Source organism: Scyliorhinus canicula, chromosome 6, assembly GCF_902713615.1.
Source record: "Scyliorhinus canicula chromosome 6, sScyCan1.1, whole genome shotgun sequence".
Taxonomy (NCBI): domain Eukaryota; kingdom Metazoa; phylum Chordata; class Chondrichthyes; order Carcharhiniformes; family Scyliorhinidae; genus Scyliorhinus; species Scyliorhinus canicula.
In genome coordinates, this window is record NC_052151.1 from 104,346,619 (window position 1) to 104,361,727 (window position 15,109).

Genomic DNA, 15,109 nt, shown 5'->3' on the forward strand with positions numbered 1-15,109 from the left:
AATCAATATAAGCATTTTGCTGCAAATTACTTGGGGTCCAGATACATCTTTTAGGAAATTACAAGAAGGATTAAAATTGTGTGGCGCTAGAAATGTCAGAGATCCTACGCAGTTATGCAGAACAACCACCATAATCGGAGAATGCTTGCTGATAGAAAATGATAAAATAATGAGAGTTAGCTTCTTACACTCTCCACATCTCAAGTAATGTAAGAGAACAAAGGCTGATTTATTTGTATTCATTACTGTTAAATCAAAGAATCACTTCAATTCAATGGGCATTACATTACACTGCATTGCACAGAGACTATATTGAGAATTTATTATTCAACAACAGTAGTCACTAACCCTTTGAATGCTGAGTATTATTTACTGCTTGAAAATGATTTATTCCTATTGTGCAGTTTCTATAAATATTAGTTCTTGAAAGTACATAACATTGATTGCTTTTTAGAGGAGTAAATGGGAGGAATGGGCAAAATATGGTATTCAGACGAGGTGACCAAACAAATCAATTTAATTTGAGCTTTGGATGGATTGGTTACACTTTGAAGAAGAATAATTAAGTTTAGGATTGGTAAGTAAAAATGAATAATGCAAATGTCCTTTCATCTGTAGGGGTGAACTGAGATATGGAGGGAAATTGAACTACCTCTAACAGTCAGCAGTTGGCTGCCTCAATGCTACTGTTCCCTTGAACAGATGACATGCAAATTTAACTGCTTAACTAATGATGGAGATTCTCTTTTTTAATGGATGTGGGCATCACGAGCAAGGTCGGCATTTGTTGTCCATCCCTAATTGCTGTTGAGAAGTAGTGAATCACCTTCTTGAACTGCTGTAGTCCATTTGATGTAGGTATGCTGTTAGGAAGGAAGTTCCAGGATTTTGATTTATTACCAGTGAGAGGACAGCAATAGAGTTCCAAGACAGGATGTTTTGTGGCTTGGAAGAGAGCTTGCAGGTGGTGCTGTTCACATGCATCTATTGCCCTTGTCCTTCTCGGTGGTAGATGTCACGAAGGTGCTATCAAAAGAGGCTTGGTGAGTTCATGCAGTACATCTTGTAGATGATACGTGCAGCTGCATCTGTGCATTCATGGTGGAGGGAGTGAATGTTTCAGGTGAAGGATAGGGTGCCCTTTAAGTAGGCTGCTTTATCCTTGATGCTATCGGGTTCCTTGAATGTTATTGGTGCTACATTCATCCAGGCTTATGCTGCCTATTCTGCACTGTATTATTCTGTGATTCTGTGAATTTAGTGTCTGTAATGCCATTGAATGTCAAGGGGAGATGGTTAGATTTTCTCTTCTTGGAGATGGTTATTGCTGAGCTGATATTTGTTCAGTGTGAATTTTATTAACCACTTATCAGCCCACCAGCTCTGCTATAAAAACTGACAGACTCCAAGCAGAGATGCAGTCAAATGTGGGGTAAGGAAGAACAGAAGGGTTCCTCTGGGCCCCACAAAGAAAAGATGGTCACTGCCATCCATGGCTGCATCTAATCTAACTCATGAAATATTCTAAATGCTGCCCCCTCACCCAACTTACCTGAGTGCAGGCCTAGTAGACTCTGGACGAATTAATATTCGTCAATCCAAAGCTGGCAAGCTGGTTCTGGGTTTTGTTCTTTATTAATTTTTACGGGATGTGGGCTTTGCTGGCTCGACCAGTATTTGTTACCCATCCTTAATTGCCCTTGAGAGGATGGTGATGGTGAGCTGCCTTCTTGAACCACTGCAGTTCATCTGGTTTAGATAAACCCACTGTCCTATTAGGTAGGTAGTTCCAGGATTTTGACCCAACGACAGTGAAGGAACAGGGATATATTTCCAAGTCAAGATTGTGAGTGTCTTGGAGGGAACTTCCAAGTGGTGGTGTGCCCATGTATCTGTTGTCCTTGTCTTTCTAAATGGTAGCGGTCATGGGTTTTCAAGATGCTGCCGAAGGAACTTTGGCAAGTTATTGCAGTGGATCTTGTAGGTGGTACACACTTCTACAATTGTACATCGGTGGCGGAGGGAGTGAATGTTTGTGGAAGGGGTGCCGATCAAGTGGGCTGCTTTGTCCTGGATGGTGTGGAGCTTTTTAAAAAAATATATTTTTATTCTCCTTTTTCACATTTTCTCCCAAATTTGCATCCACTAACAACAAACAATAATCAGTAACAAATATAATGTCAATCCCCATATCAATAACAACGATCCCATCCTCCCACCAAACCTCAAACATTAGCCCGCATGTTAACATAAACAAATGAGAAAAAGGAATCAGGAATCACCCATAGTCACCATTAACACACATGGTCTCCCTCCTCCCAACCACCCCCCCCCTCAACTAATGTTCGATGTTATCCAGTTCTTGAAAGTGCATAATGAATAATACCCATGAATTGTAGAACCACTCCATCCTTCCCCTCAGTTCAAACTTAACCTTCTCAAGAGTCACGAATTCCAACAGGTCCCCACGCCAGGGCACAGGATGGAGAGGTTGCTCTCCATCCCATCAGGATTCACCTTCAGGCGATCAACAATCAACATCTGCCTCCGCACCCATTTCCAATCCCGGCTGGTTCGACACACCGAATATGGCCTTCCGAGGGCCCGGGTCCAGTTTCACATGCACCACTTTAGAAATTACCCTAAAAACCTCCTTCCAGTAATCCTCCAGCTTTGGACAGGCCCAAAACATATGAACGTGGTTTGCGCCCTCCCCCCCCCCCCCCCCCCCCCCCGCAACATTCATACACATCTTATACCCCTTCAAGGAATCGGCTCATCCTTGCCCTTGTGAGGTGTGCTCTGTATACCACCTTCAGCGGTATCAGCCCCAACCTCGTGCACGGGGTGGAGGCGTTCACTCTCCAGAGCACCTCACACCAAAACCCCTCCTCCATACCCTCTCCCAACTCTTCCTCCCACTTTGCTTTGATCCTTTCCAGTGGTGCCTTCTCTTCTGCCAAAATAGCTCCGTAAACCACCAAAACTACCCCCTTCTCCAGTCCCCCTGTCGTCAGCACCTCCTCAGTGTGGAGGCCGGCTCCACCGGGAAGCTCTGCATCCCCTTTCTGGCAAAGTCTCGAACCTGCATGTATCTAAACATTTCTCCCTGCTCCAGTCCATACTTCGCTTCCAGCTCCTTCAATCCTGCAAACCAACCCCCAAGAAACAAATCTTTTAGTGTCTTAATCCTCTTCTCCTCCCATTTCCGAAAAGTTCCATCCCACTTCCCTGGCTCAAATCTGTTGTTCCTCCGAATCGGCATTTCCCTTGACCCTGCCCCCAACCCGAAGTGTTGGCGAAACTGCCTCCAAATTCTCAATAAAGCTATTATTACTGGACTCCCTGAGTATTTCCCCGGGGCTATCGAGAGCAGCGCTGTTGCTAACGCCTTCAATCCCGATCCCCTGCACAAACTCTCCTCCATTCTGACCCACTGGGAATCAACCCCTCTGACCCAGCTCCACAGCTTCTCCACATTCGCCGCCCAGTGATAATACATCAGGTTCAGAAGACCCAAATCCCCTGCCTGCCTTCCCATCTGCAGCATCACCTTTCTAACTCAGGCCACCTTCCCTCCCCATATGAACGAGGTAATCATTCCTTCAATCTCTCTGAAAAATGCCTTTGGTAGTAAAATTGGCAGGCATTGGAAAATAAACAGAAATCACGGCAACACGTTCATTTTAACCGCTTGTATCCAACCCGACAGTGACAGAGGGAGACCATCCCACCTTGCCAAATCAGCTTTCACTCTCCCCACCAAACTATAAATGTTGTATCTGCGAAGCCCCCCCCCCCCCCCCCCCCCCCACTCCCGGGCAACCTGCACTCACAGGTATCTAAAGTGAGCCCCTGCCCTACAGAATGGCAGAAGCCCCACCCCCAGCCGAGATACCACAAAATACTCACTCTTGTCTAGATTTAATTTGTACCCTGAGAAAGACCCAAACACCTGAAGCAGTATTCCCCCTATTGACAAACTCGGTTCCAACACGTATAACAGCAAGTCATCGGCATATAAGGATACATTATGCTGTGTCGTCGTCTCCCCACTCCCCCCCCCCCCCCCCGCATTATCCCTTTCCATACCCCCGAATTTCTTAATGCGATGACCAACGGCTCAATCGCGAGTGCACACAGCAGGGGGAACATAGGATATCCATGCCTAGTCCCATGGTGGAGAGAAGAGTATCTCAAGCTGATGTTATTTGTGCGGACACTCGCCCTCGGCTCCTTATATAATAGCTTTACCCAGTCTTAAATCTTGGTACAATCCCAAACCGCTCCAGAACTGCCATCAAGTACCCCCATTCTACCCAGTCAAACGCCTTATCAGTGTCCAATGCCACAACCACCTGTTTCCTTCCCCCCCGTCTGTGCCATAACCAAGTTCAATGCCCTTCTAATGTTTGAAAAGAGCGTGTCGAGTTTCTTAAGTGTTGTTGGAGCTTCACTCATCTACTTGTGCCCAGTAGATGGTGGACAGGCTTTGGGAAGTCAGGAGTGAGCTACCCGCTGCAGAGTTCCTAGCCTCTGACTTTCGCTTGTAGCAATATATTTATATGTCTAGCCCAGTTCAGTTTCTGGTCAATGGTAAACCTCAGTATGTTGATAGTGGGGGATTCAGTGACGGTAATTCCATTGAATATCAAGGGGCGATGGTTTGATTCTCTCTTATTGGAAATGGTCATTGCCTGGCAATTGTGTGACGCAAATGTCACTTGCCACTTGTCAGCTCAAGCCTGGATATTGTTCAGTCTTGCTGCATTTGCCCGTGGACTTCCTCAGTGTCTGAGGAGTCTCGAATGGTGCTGAACATTGTACAATCATCAGCGAACATCCCCACATCTGACTGTATGTTGGAAAGAAGGTCATTAATGAAGCAGCTGAAGATGGTTGGACCTAGGTCACTACCCTGAAGAACTCCTGCAGTGATGTCCCGGGACTGAAATGACTGACCTGAAACCACACAACCATCTTCCTTTGTGCTGGTATGACTCCAACCAGTGGAGCGTTTTCCCCTTGATTCCAATTGATTCCAATTTTGCTAGGGCTCCTTGATGCCATTTATGATCAAATGCTCCCTTGCTCTGAAGAGCAGTCACTCTGACATCATTTCTGGAGTTCAGCTCTTTTGTCCATGTTTCAACCAAAGCAGTAATGAGGTCAGGAGCTGAGTGACTCTCGCGGAACCCAAACTGAGTGTCAGGTTATTACTAAGTAAGTGCCGCTTGATAGCACTGTTGATGACCCCTTTCATCACTTTACAGCTGATGCTTGAGAATAGACCAATAATTGACCTGGTTGGATTTATCCTGCTTTTTGTGTATAGGACACACCTTGGCAATTTTTCACATTGCCGGGTAGTTGCCAGTGTTGTAGCTGTATTGGAACAGCTTGGATAGAGGTGCGTGGCAAGTTCTGGAGCCCTTCAGTACAATTGCCGGAATATGATTGGCCTTTGCAGTAGCCAGTGCCTTCAACCTTATCTTGCTATCAAGAGAATTTAATTGACTGAAGACTGACTGTGGCCTCAGGAGGAGATGGATCATCCACTCGGCACTTCTGGCTGAAGATTAGTGCAAAGGCCATAGGCTGGATTCTCCATTCCCCGACGCTGAAATCGCATTTGGCGAGGGGGGCGGAGAACCCTGATGATGACAAAATCAGGGGTGGCGCTGCTTTCGTGATGCTCTGCCCTCTCTGGGAGTACGCCACGCCACGTATCCATGGCCGCAGGCCTGTCCCGCGATGCTCTGTCCCCGACCGGCCGAGTTCCCAACAGCGTGGGACTCTCATGGTCTCACCTGTCGTGAACTTAGCATGGCAGCTGCGGACTCTATCTGGCCCTGCCATAGTTGGGGGAGGGCCGATCTGTGGGCACAGGGGATTCATTTGGGGCTTGGGACACTGTGTAGGGGGTGCGGGGGATGGTCCAGGGCGTGCGAGCTGCCGAACGGGGCTACTATTTTTGTGGTCCAGGTCCGCGGGCTGAGTCCGCCATGAAGCACAGCGTGGCCGCTGAAGGCCTCCGCCGTGAGCATGCGCGGCCACGGATCCGGCAATGCACTGGGCCATATCGGCTGAGAGCTATACGTTGCCTTCTTGCTGGCCCCCAGTAAAACGGCGAATTGGTGTGCGTTTTGCTCCAGTTTTCCTGGCATATAACACCACCGTATTCACGCCTGCCTGGGAGCTTATTCTTCCAAACGGAGAATCCAGCCCCTTGTCTTTCTGCACAGATGTGCTGGGCTCCTCCATTGAGTGCTAAAGGACATTTGTGAACGAGCTTTTTTTAAAACAAAAACAACGGTTTTATGGACATTGTTAGACTTTTAATTCCATATATTTATTTGATTCAATTTCTACCACCTGCCATGGTGGGATTCGAACCCAGGTCCTCAGAGTGTTACTCTGAATCACCAGTCAAGGGACATTATCTCTATGCCACTGCCTTCCCCTGTTTTATGAAAGGTAGTTGGCTGGTATGATAATGTCACAAGTAGCCTTGCATGGACACTGCAATGAGGTTTCTGTGAAAAGCCCCTATTCACCACATTCTAGCACCTGTTCAGGTACACTGAGGGAGAATTTAGAATGTCCAATTCACGTAACAAGCATGTCTTACTGGACTTGTGGGAAGAAACCGGAGGAAACCCATGCAGATACAGGGAGAACTTGCAGACTCTGTACAGAGAGTGACATCCAGCCATTAAATGCATCTAGCTTCCCTCTGCAACTTGCAGACATGTGGCCTGCACATCCCACCAGTATCTCACCCAGGAATTAACACTCTTCCTTACGTATCTCATAATAAGAATACGAAACTATGATAAGGCAATGAACCAGATAGAAGAACAATCAAATGATAGGTTTCGGATTTGTTTACGTAGAACAGATACTTAATTTCAGCAATCAAAGGGATGAGGCAAATTTAACTTCTTCTGAAAATATGAATTAACCCTTTCACTGAACAGAATATCCCAGAAAGACCACAAAGTAATCCTAGGAAGATAATGGAAATGTCCAAAAATCTTTGCAGGTTACCTAATTTATACCAGAGCAGCCTCAAGTGAAAAAGTGAAGGAAGAAGAAAAGTCAAAAAAGCTCCTGTAACACTGCCTGTTAATCCCATTAAGAGGGCAAAATGGGGCATAAATATCGCCATTAGGAGTGTTAACATCAATAAGCAGCCTCGCAAAACAAATGCCCAGACTTGAGCCTTTTTATCCACCGAGCTTCGATTCAAAATGCTGTTTTGTAGAACTTCAGCAGCTGCATAAAAGGGCAGTGGATAAGAAAGGAGGGCCTTGGTAACCAAGCACACATTCACCAATATCCGTAGGGTGAATGGCAGATTATCTGTGATGACTTCCTTTGTTTCATTTCCCCAGGTTAAAAATGTGACAAGGGCAAAGACTGTTTTAAAGATACATGCAGACAAATGAGTCCAGGTCAACATGCACACAAAATTAGCCTTGTTTTTCATGCTGCCTTCCAAAGTTGGCAGGAAAATCTGTGAAGTGTAGCTAAAAATGATAACCCCGATGGAAACCAAAAACTTTTCAAAATCTACCGAAAACGTGACCCATTTCCATGACCATTTTTGCACTTGTGTCATGCAGTAAGTAATCACAATGAATGTCACCACAAAATGAGCCACAGAACAAAGAAGACTCAGCTTTGATACAATCCGAAGATTTTGTATGAAAACACATGGGAGAAGCATAACAATTGCTATTACAAACCAGGCTTCCTCTGATATTTGAGTATGTGGGAAAATGTGGAACATGAGATTCCCACTTACCACCAGATATAAAATACAGGTCATAATTAGTTCAGCTAACTGGGCACAATTAACAATTTTGCCTCCCAGTTCAGGGAACAGTTGCTTGCAACACGCATTGGCAATGTCTTCATATGATGTCCTCACTCTGACATGCTGTCCTTCTTCATTTTCTTCATACAAACAAGTAATGAGAATTTTGCCAGTGTAGCAGCAAATAACAGCAGCTAACATGATGAGAAACAATCCAGCATATCCACTGTGCAGAACAGCGTATGGCAAACCCAGGACAAAAATACCCTGAAGAAAACAAAATAGAAAGCTTTCAAACAACATTGTCTTTTATAGCAATGTAATATGTAAAACCATGCATTGCTGTTGATAATATATTCATATGTTCAGTTGACGGGAAACAAAAAAAGCAATGGATTAAATCTTCAAAAGTCAAGATGCTTGCATTTGTAGGTAACAGAAATTAACCTGAAACTCATTGTTCATGATATTAGTGTCAGGATGTCCAACATGCTGCAACATCTGTGTGACATCCTTGACCTGCTATTTGAATGGAGCAAATAATCTATTTTATTCAAATTTTATTGAAGCCTCCATTGAAACAACAGATAAAGATGTTTCAAAAATGATTACTTGTGTTGCAAACAGAAATTTCCAGACTCTTACTCTATTTTATTTATTAGGAGGCAGTATTTTTTTCTCAGAAATAATCAAAGCCAATGAATTATATCAGACTGTAAAGGGAAATCTTCCTTTGTCGTTTTGCTTCAATCCATAAATAGTTGTTAATACACTAATTCAAACCTAATGAGGCCAGCCAAAGAAGATATAGCTTCAAGCCTCATATTCATTAACTTGGCTTACACAGTGTTTGTGCGTTTATCCTTTATTAATATGCCCACGAGGAAGCTGTACAGAAAAAAGCATGAAATATTAATAAATCACATCAATGGTAAAAAAAAGATCAAATCCTTGACTAAAAGTTTCCCCTTTGAAACTGATCATGAGTTGTTTTCATTTCTCCATTGTTGGCCTGAGCATTACTTTTACAAAAGCAAAACCTTCTGAAATGACTGCACTAAAACCATTCACTATCTTTGAGACCTCAGTTGCAGGAAAAGACTGGAGAAATTGTGTCGAATTTTATGATGCCCTAGTGGCAGGTCTGCAGGTGGCAGAGGGGGAGCGGTGGTCAAGTGGGGAAGTAGAGAGGGGTGAAAACATAATTTTTCCTGGGTGACCTTCCCAGGTAACTATGGATGTAATAATGTGACATCTGAAGAGTAACATCCAGAGATGCACAGAGATGAATCATCTTATATCCTTAAATGTTGTCACGTGGTATTGGTGACATTAATGCAGGGCATGAGGGTGATGGGTGGTGCAGGTTAGGGGTGGGTGGGCACCACCTTCAGAGAAAGAATACATTTTGAGATTTCTCCCCAGGGAAATGAAGCATGTGTTTTTCATTTGTATTTATTTTATTCACTACACAAATGAGTACCTAATGCAGCTGCTTAATTAAAACCTCCTGTAAACAATTATTAATTTGAATTCTCAGTATAAACAAAATAAAGCGCAGTTTCTGTAATCACTCATTTCATCTTTCCTTCAGTGGTAGACCCTCGGATGTAGCAGCAATGGCATTTAACCCAAAAAGCTTCTGGCATGAATATTACTTGCCACTTGTCATCCCAAATCTGGATATTGTCCAGGTCTACCTTCCTCACTTCTGACCTTACGATAGAAGAAAGGTCATTGATATTCCAGCTGAAGATAAACTCCTGTTGTGATGTCCTGGAACTGAGATGATTGACCTTAAACAACCACAACCATCTTCCTTTGTGCTAGGTATGACTCCAACCAACAGAGAGTTTCCCCCCGATTCCCCTTTGCTCCAGTTTTGCTTGGATTCCTTGATTCTCACTTCACCTCTGGAGTTCAGCTGTTTTGTACGTGTTTGCACTCAAGGTGTATATAGCTGAGCTAGCTTGGCAGAAACCAAATTAAGCATCAGTGGGCAGGTTATTGCTTATCAAGTGCTGCTTGATAGCAGTGTTGATGACACAGTCCATTACTTTACTGATGATCAAGAGAAGACTGATGAAATGGTAATTGGATGTTTGTGTAGATCATACCTCGGTAATTTTATATCAAGATAGCTGCCAGCATTGTAGCTGTACTGGAGTAACTTGGCTAGGGGTGCAGCAAGTTCTGGAGCACGCCTTCAGTAATATTGCCAGGATATTGTCAGAAGTTGTACCTTCACCAGGTTGACACCTGATTTTTCGGTATACCTGATGTTGCTCTTGGCATGCTCTTCTGCACTCTTCATTGAACCAGGGTTTATCTCTGGTTTGGCGGTGATGGTAGAATGGGGGATATGCCTGACCATGAAGCTACAGATTGTGGTGGAGTACAATTCTGATGCTGTTGATGGCCCACAGCGCCTCATGGCTGCCCAGGCTTGACTTGCTAGGTCTGTTAGAAATCTATCCCATTTAGCACGGTGGCAATACAACACATCATGATGGAGACTGATGGAGACTTTGTCTTCTCAAGGACTGTGCAGTGGTCACTCCTACCAACACTGTCATAGACAGATGCATCTGTGGCAGGCAGCTTATTGAGGATGAGGACAAGTATGTTTTTCCATCTTTTGGTTCCCTCACCACCTGCTGCAGACCCAGTAGGGTTGCTACTGAGCCACTCCTTGTGATAATCACTTTTTGTCCCCCCCCCCACCTACAGTACAGTCTGTGCCCTGCCAATGCTTCCTCCAGTGGTGTTCAACATGGAGGGCTACTGATTCATCAGCTGCGGGGCAGGGAGGGGGTGTTTGGGGCAGCTGGGGGAGGGAGTTGAGGGGGCAGCATTAGGTGGTAACCAGCAGGTGGTTTCCTTGCCCGTGTTTGACTTGATGACATGATACTTCACAGCTGGGTCCCCAAAGCTTGACCCTAGATAACTAGTCCAGTGACAATACCACTGCCCATTGACCCCCCCCCCCCCCAATACTGAGCAAGTTGCAAAGGAACAAAAGTGTCACAATGACACAGACATTGTGTATTCTTTCCAGATTCAGACATAGGTCTATATATTTTGAGATGTGAAGAAGATTGACAATCATTGTTCTTGTAGGCCAGGATTAACATTATGATTGACAAAATAAATTAAAGGTCCTCTGTTAGCTTACTGTAAGCTATTCAAAGCCTGCACTATCAATCATATTTTAAACCATCCAGAGTGTTGAGGAAATGACATTTTTATCCTTTCACTGTAAATTTGTAACCTTCCTTGACCAACTTTATTCCAAATAATATTGAACATTACTACGAACAAATAGTCTGCTGTAGCATTTTTAATTTAAATTCCAACTCACTTAAATGATGTTGTCCTTGTATTTGTTTTATTAAATAAATAAACATGAGCAGCAATCCATGACTTATTTTCATGCATACCATTTCCCACTGAATGTCAGGTTTGAGTGATTCATGACTTTTTCTGACCCTGAAAAATGTATTGAAGTACCATTATTGATGCCGTATTCTATCTCTGTATATATCAGTCTCACCACATAAAAAGATGGTGAGGACGAATGAGTTTATTTCCACTGCTTTTTAATTTTGTTCATCGCTGTTTAAATCTCCCTGAACAATACCCTCTAATGCCTTTGCCACTCTCAAATTGCATTCATTAGACAATAGGTTTACAACAGTGGACTTTGGTGACTTGTTCACTAATTTGCCCTCCTTCTCTTGGCAAGTACCTCCCCAGATGGTGCGGTCAAGACTGGCAACACAAGATGGGAAAGACTTTCTTTGTAGCATGTTCAGCAAATCACCGAGTGTTCTTTTAAATGTCATAGAGCATAAAGCCCGACAGAACCTCCCAGGCATGTTTTTGGAGTGAACATAAAGACGATGGGGCAGGCCCGCTGCCTTTCTGCCCAGTCCCCATAAAATGGGAGGCCCGTGTTGAATTTGAAAATTCTCCTGATATGAAGAAAAAGATTACTGGGCAATTGAGTTTATTAATAAGTCAGTTGTCCAAATATTACATTGCTCATGCCAGAATACAATGGAAGTGGGTGGGCAGGAAAGAGTTATAATTCTGTTTTTTAAATGAAGGGAAGGAGGTGGGGTCCCCTGTGCACATTGTTGAGGGGTTCCCCTTCTTGCATCTCTAGTGGTTTCCAAAACCCATTCCCAGAAACAACTCACACCCCACCCTATCCCAATCCCTTCCCTCCCTAAAAGCCCAGGATTTACTTTAGTCTGGGATCCATTGCTCTTCTTCCTGGGCCCTCTGTACATTCCCGACGGAACCCACTACAGCTTACTGGCACTGCTGGGAGTGCTAGTGCTGTTGGCCAAGCTCTGGCAGCTCTCCAGCGGTGAATGTGTGAATAAATAATCATCTTCATTTTAACCCAGAAAACTTGATGCTGTGCTTCAAATTGACTACATATTTGAGATGGCTAAACTCCATCCACACACACTTTTTGGTTTATTCCAAACCCAAAATCAATAGATTTCTGGGCTTCATCTCTCCAAATTCACAATTGAACAAAGGAGAACTGCAGAAAGCTAGTTAACTGCAAATAGTTGTGAATGACCATCATCTATCTCTATTGCTTCGCAATGGCTTTTCGCTTTAACCAGTTTGGGTGGACACTAGCAGTTGATCATGTGACCAAACCTCGCTCTGATACCAAAGCCCTTTACACATGCAAGGGGCCAAGAGACACAGGGCATGTTTAGAGGCCTCCAATTAAAGTCCAGTTTTGGGCGCATTTGCTGGGAAGTTTCGCGACAGCCAGTGAGGGCGGTGGTGAGATAACGGCCCCTATTCAACGGGTGCCAAAAATGAGTCCTCACAAGATTCTCAACATTATTGGCTCCCCGCCATCTGATTCACCCGGCTGTGCCTGAGCAGCAAGGGGAGCTCTTTTTAAGTCAACACACAAGCAGCACGCAGACCTGCTCCTCATTTGGGGAATGCTGACCTCACAAGGCTTCTCAAGGCTGTGGATGAGGGATGAGAGGTGTGACTGACGATTCCCTGAGGAGGTTGAAGGACCAGCAGGAGGGTCAGCAATGCCGCCTGGGAGGCAATGGCAGTGGCTGCCAGTGCAGGCAGGATGACCAGGAGGACCGCCATCCAATGTCAAAAGACGACCCACGACCTCCAACGAGTTGCATGAGTAAGTTACCACCTCTCTCCTGGCATTAGTTCCACTGCCACCCTATAAATTCCCAAACCGCCTCCTCGAGACTAGCTGACACCTCACACCCTCCACACATCCGATCATCATACTTGCTCCTCAGAACCCAGTGGCACCTACCAACACCCCTTCATGTCCAGGTGCGGTGCCCACACAGGCCACCTACTGTAGACAACCCCCCACCCCTCCGAGCCATCAAATCTTCGTCCCCGCAGGAGAAAATAGCCCATCATAAAAGGGAAAGGGCCAAGACAGTTGGAGGAACCTCATAAATCTGAGTCTCACCCCCTTATGAGGAACATAAAATTGAGGGGTTGCCTGAGGAGAGAGCAGTTAATGACAGCGAGATTGGCCTGAGTCAGAGAGGTGAGGAACCACTGCCTCTTCACCCAGATGACTTGTCCCAAGTTCATGTCAGACAAAATGATCCTTCCCTCTCACTGCCCACATGTCCATTGTCTCGCTGGATCACCATCTCATGGAGTAGAGCACCAAGGAGGCAACTGGCAAGGTGTCACTGCTGTCACTTCCACCTTGCTCTAGGGCAGAGACATACACCTTGGTGGGCGACATTAGTAGTAAGGCTTCTGTGGCACTATCTGTAGCTAGGGGGAATATAAATCTGTCACAGTGAAATGTTCACTATTAAAACATGTCACACCTCGTACCCCGTACAGCGGGCCTGGCCGCAACTCTCCCACTGTTGTTCTCTGCTCCACCATTCCCCAGCCATCCAGCTACCCCAGCCACCGCCCCCCCCCCCCCCCCCCACCCCCCAACCCCAGGCACAGTGGTTCAATATCAGACCCCTTCAAAGGATGGGTATGAGCATGCTGTCAGCAGAAAGACAAGTCAGACTTTAGCAGAAACTGAGGAGCACCAGAACTTGTATGGTGACCCGCTGACAGCACCAACACAGGCCCATCACCCTGGAATGATCATAGAACCATAGAAAGGTTACATCGCAGAAGGAGGCCATTTGGTACATCTTGTCCATGTCAGCCTAAGGACACCCAAGTTCCTTTTCCAATCCAACCTTCCAGCACCCAGTCCATAGCCTTGTAGCTTACAGCATTTAAGATCTAGATCCAGGTGTTTTTTAAAAGTGTTTATAGATATTACACAGACCCTTGGAGGGGAACAGGGTGGTCGGGGGAGGGGCCAGTATGATAGACCGGTGAGGAATTGGTGGGAAATGGGGTATGGGAATGGGGGGAGATAAAGAAAGGAATGGGGTGTAGGGAGATAAATGGTGGGTAGGGCAGAGGATTGGGGAGGGGAATGGGGGGAGGAGGGCAGAAAATGGAGGAGAGGGGAAGGAGGGAAATGGCAGGGGAGGGTGTTGAACTGATGAACACATCTTGTCCTAGGAGAATCTAGAGATGATAAGGGCCTTCCTGGTAGTGCTGGCATGTTGGACTCTTGCTGCCATCTGTCCTCCATCCTCTGGCTCCTCCTCCACCCCACTGGACTGCCTCCTCCTCCTCCTCAGATGAGGCCGCAAGTCCCTCCACCTCCTCCTGTTCCTCCTCCTGCTCCTCCAGCATGTACCCCTCTCCTGTGCAAGATTGTGGAGGGCACAGTTTCCACCAGTTGGAGACATTCTGGGGTGTGTACTGCAAGATATCGCCAGAACATTCAAGGCATCGGAACTGCATCTTGAACAGCCCAATGCACCGTCCAAGACAGCATGGGTGGCACCACGGGCCTTATTATACTGGTTCTCCACTTGGGTTTCAGGTCTCCAATGGGGACATCAGCGCGTATCCCTTGTCCCGTTGAGCCAATCTGCCATCCTGGGGTGGTCCTAAAGGCACTGGGGATCTCCAAGTGCCCCAGGATGTAGCTGTCATGCACGCTCCCAGAGTAGTGGGCAGGCACACGCATGATTCGGTGCAATGGTCGCACGCAATCTGACCATTCAGGGAGTGGAACCCCTCATACAGGGGATGGCTCTGAGGATGACTCACTTCTGCGCCTGCTCAAAGTACAGCCTTTTGTGCTTAATTCAGCAGACGAGTCTGGGTATAATCCTAAGCTGGAACAGGCACAGAATGCTGCTGCACATTCTGGCATCACCA

The 15,109-nt window shown here is 45.7% G+C and overlaps 1 protein-coding gene across 1 annotated transcript; it reads right to left on the reverse strand.

The window, feature by feature from the left end:
- Positions 1 to 6,937: 6,937 nt before the first annotated feature.
- On the reverse strand, positions 6,938 to 10,256 carry si:dkey-126h10.1 (vesicular inhibitory amino acid transporter). The gene is made up of 2 exons (XM_038801026.1): positions 10,065 to 10,256; positions 6,938 to 8,089 (listed from the first exon to the last, which is right to left on the reverse strand). Exons 1-2 carry the CDS (start codon positions 10,254 to 10,256, stop codon positions 6,938 to 6,940), a joined length of 1,344 nt encoding a protein of 447 aa, XP_038656954.1.
- Positions 10,257 to 15,109: the final 4,853 nt, after the last annotated feature.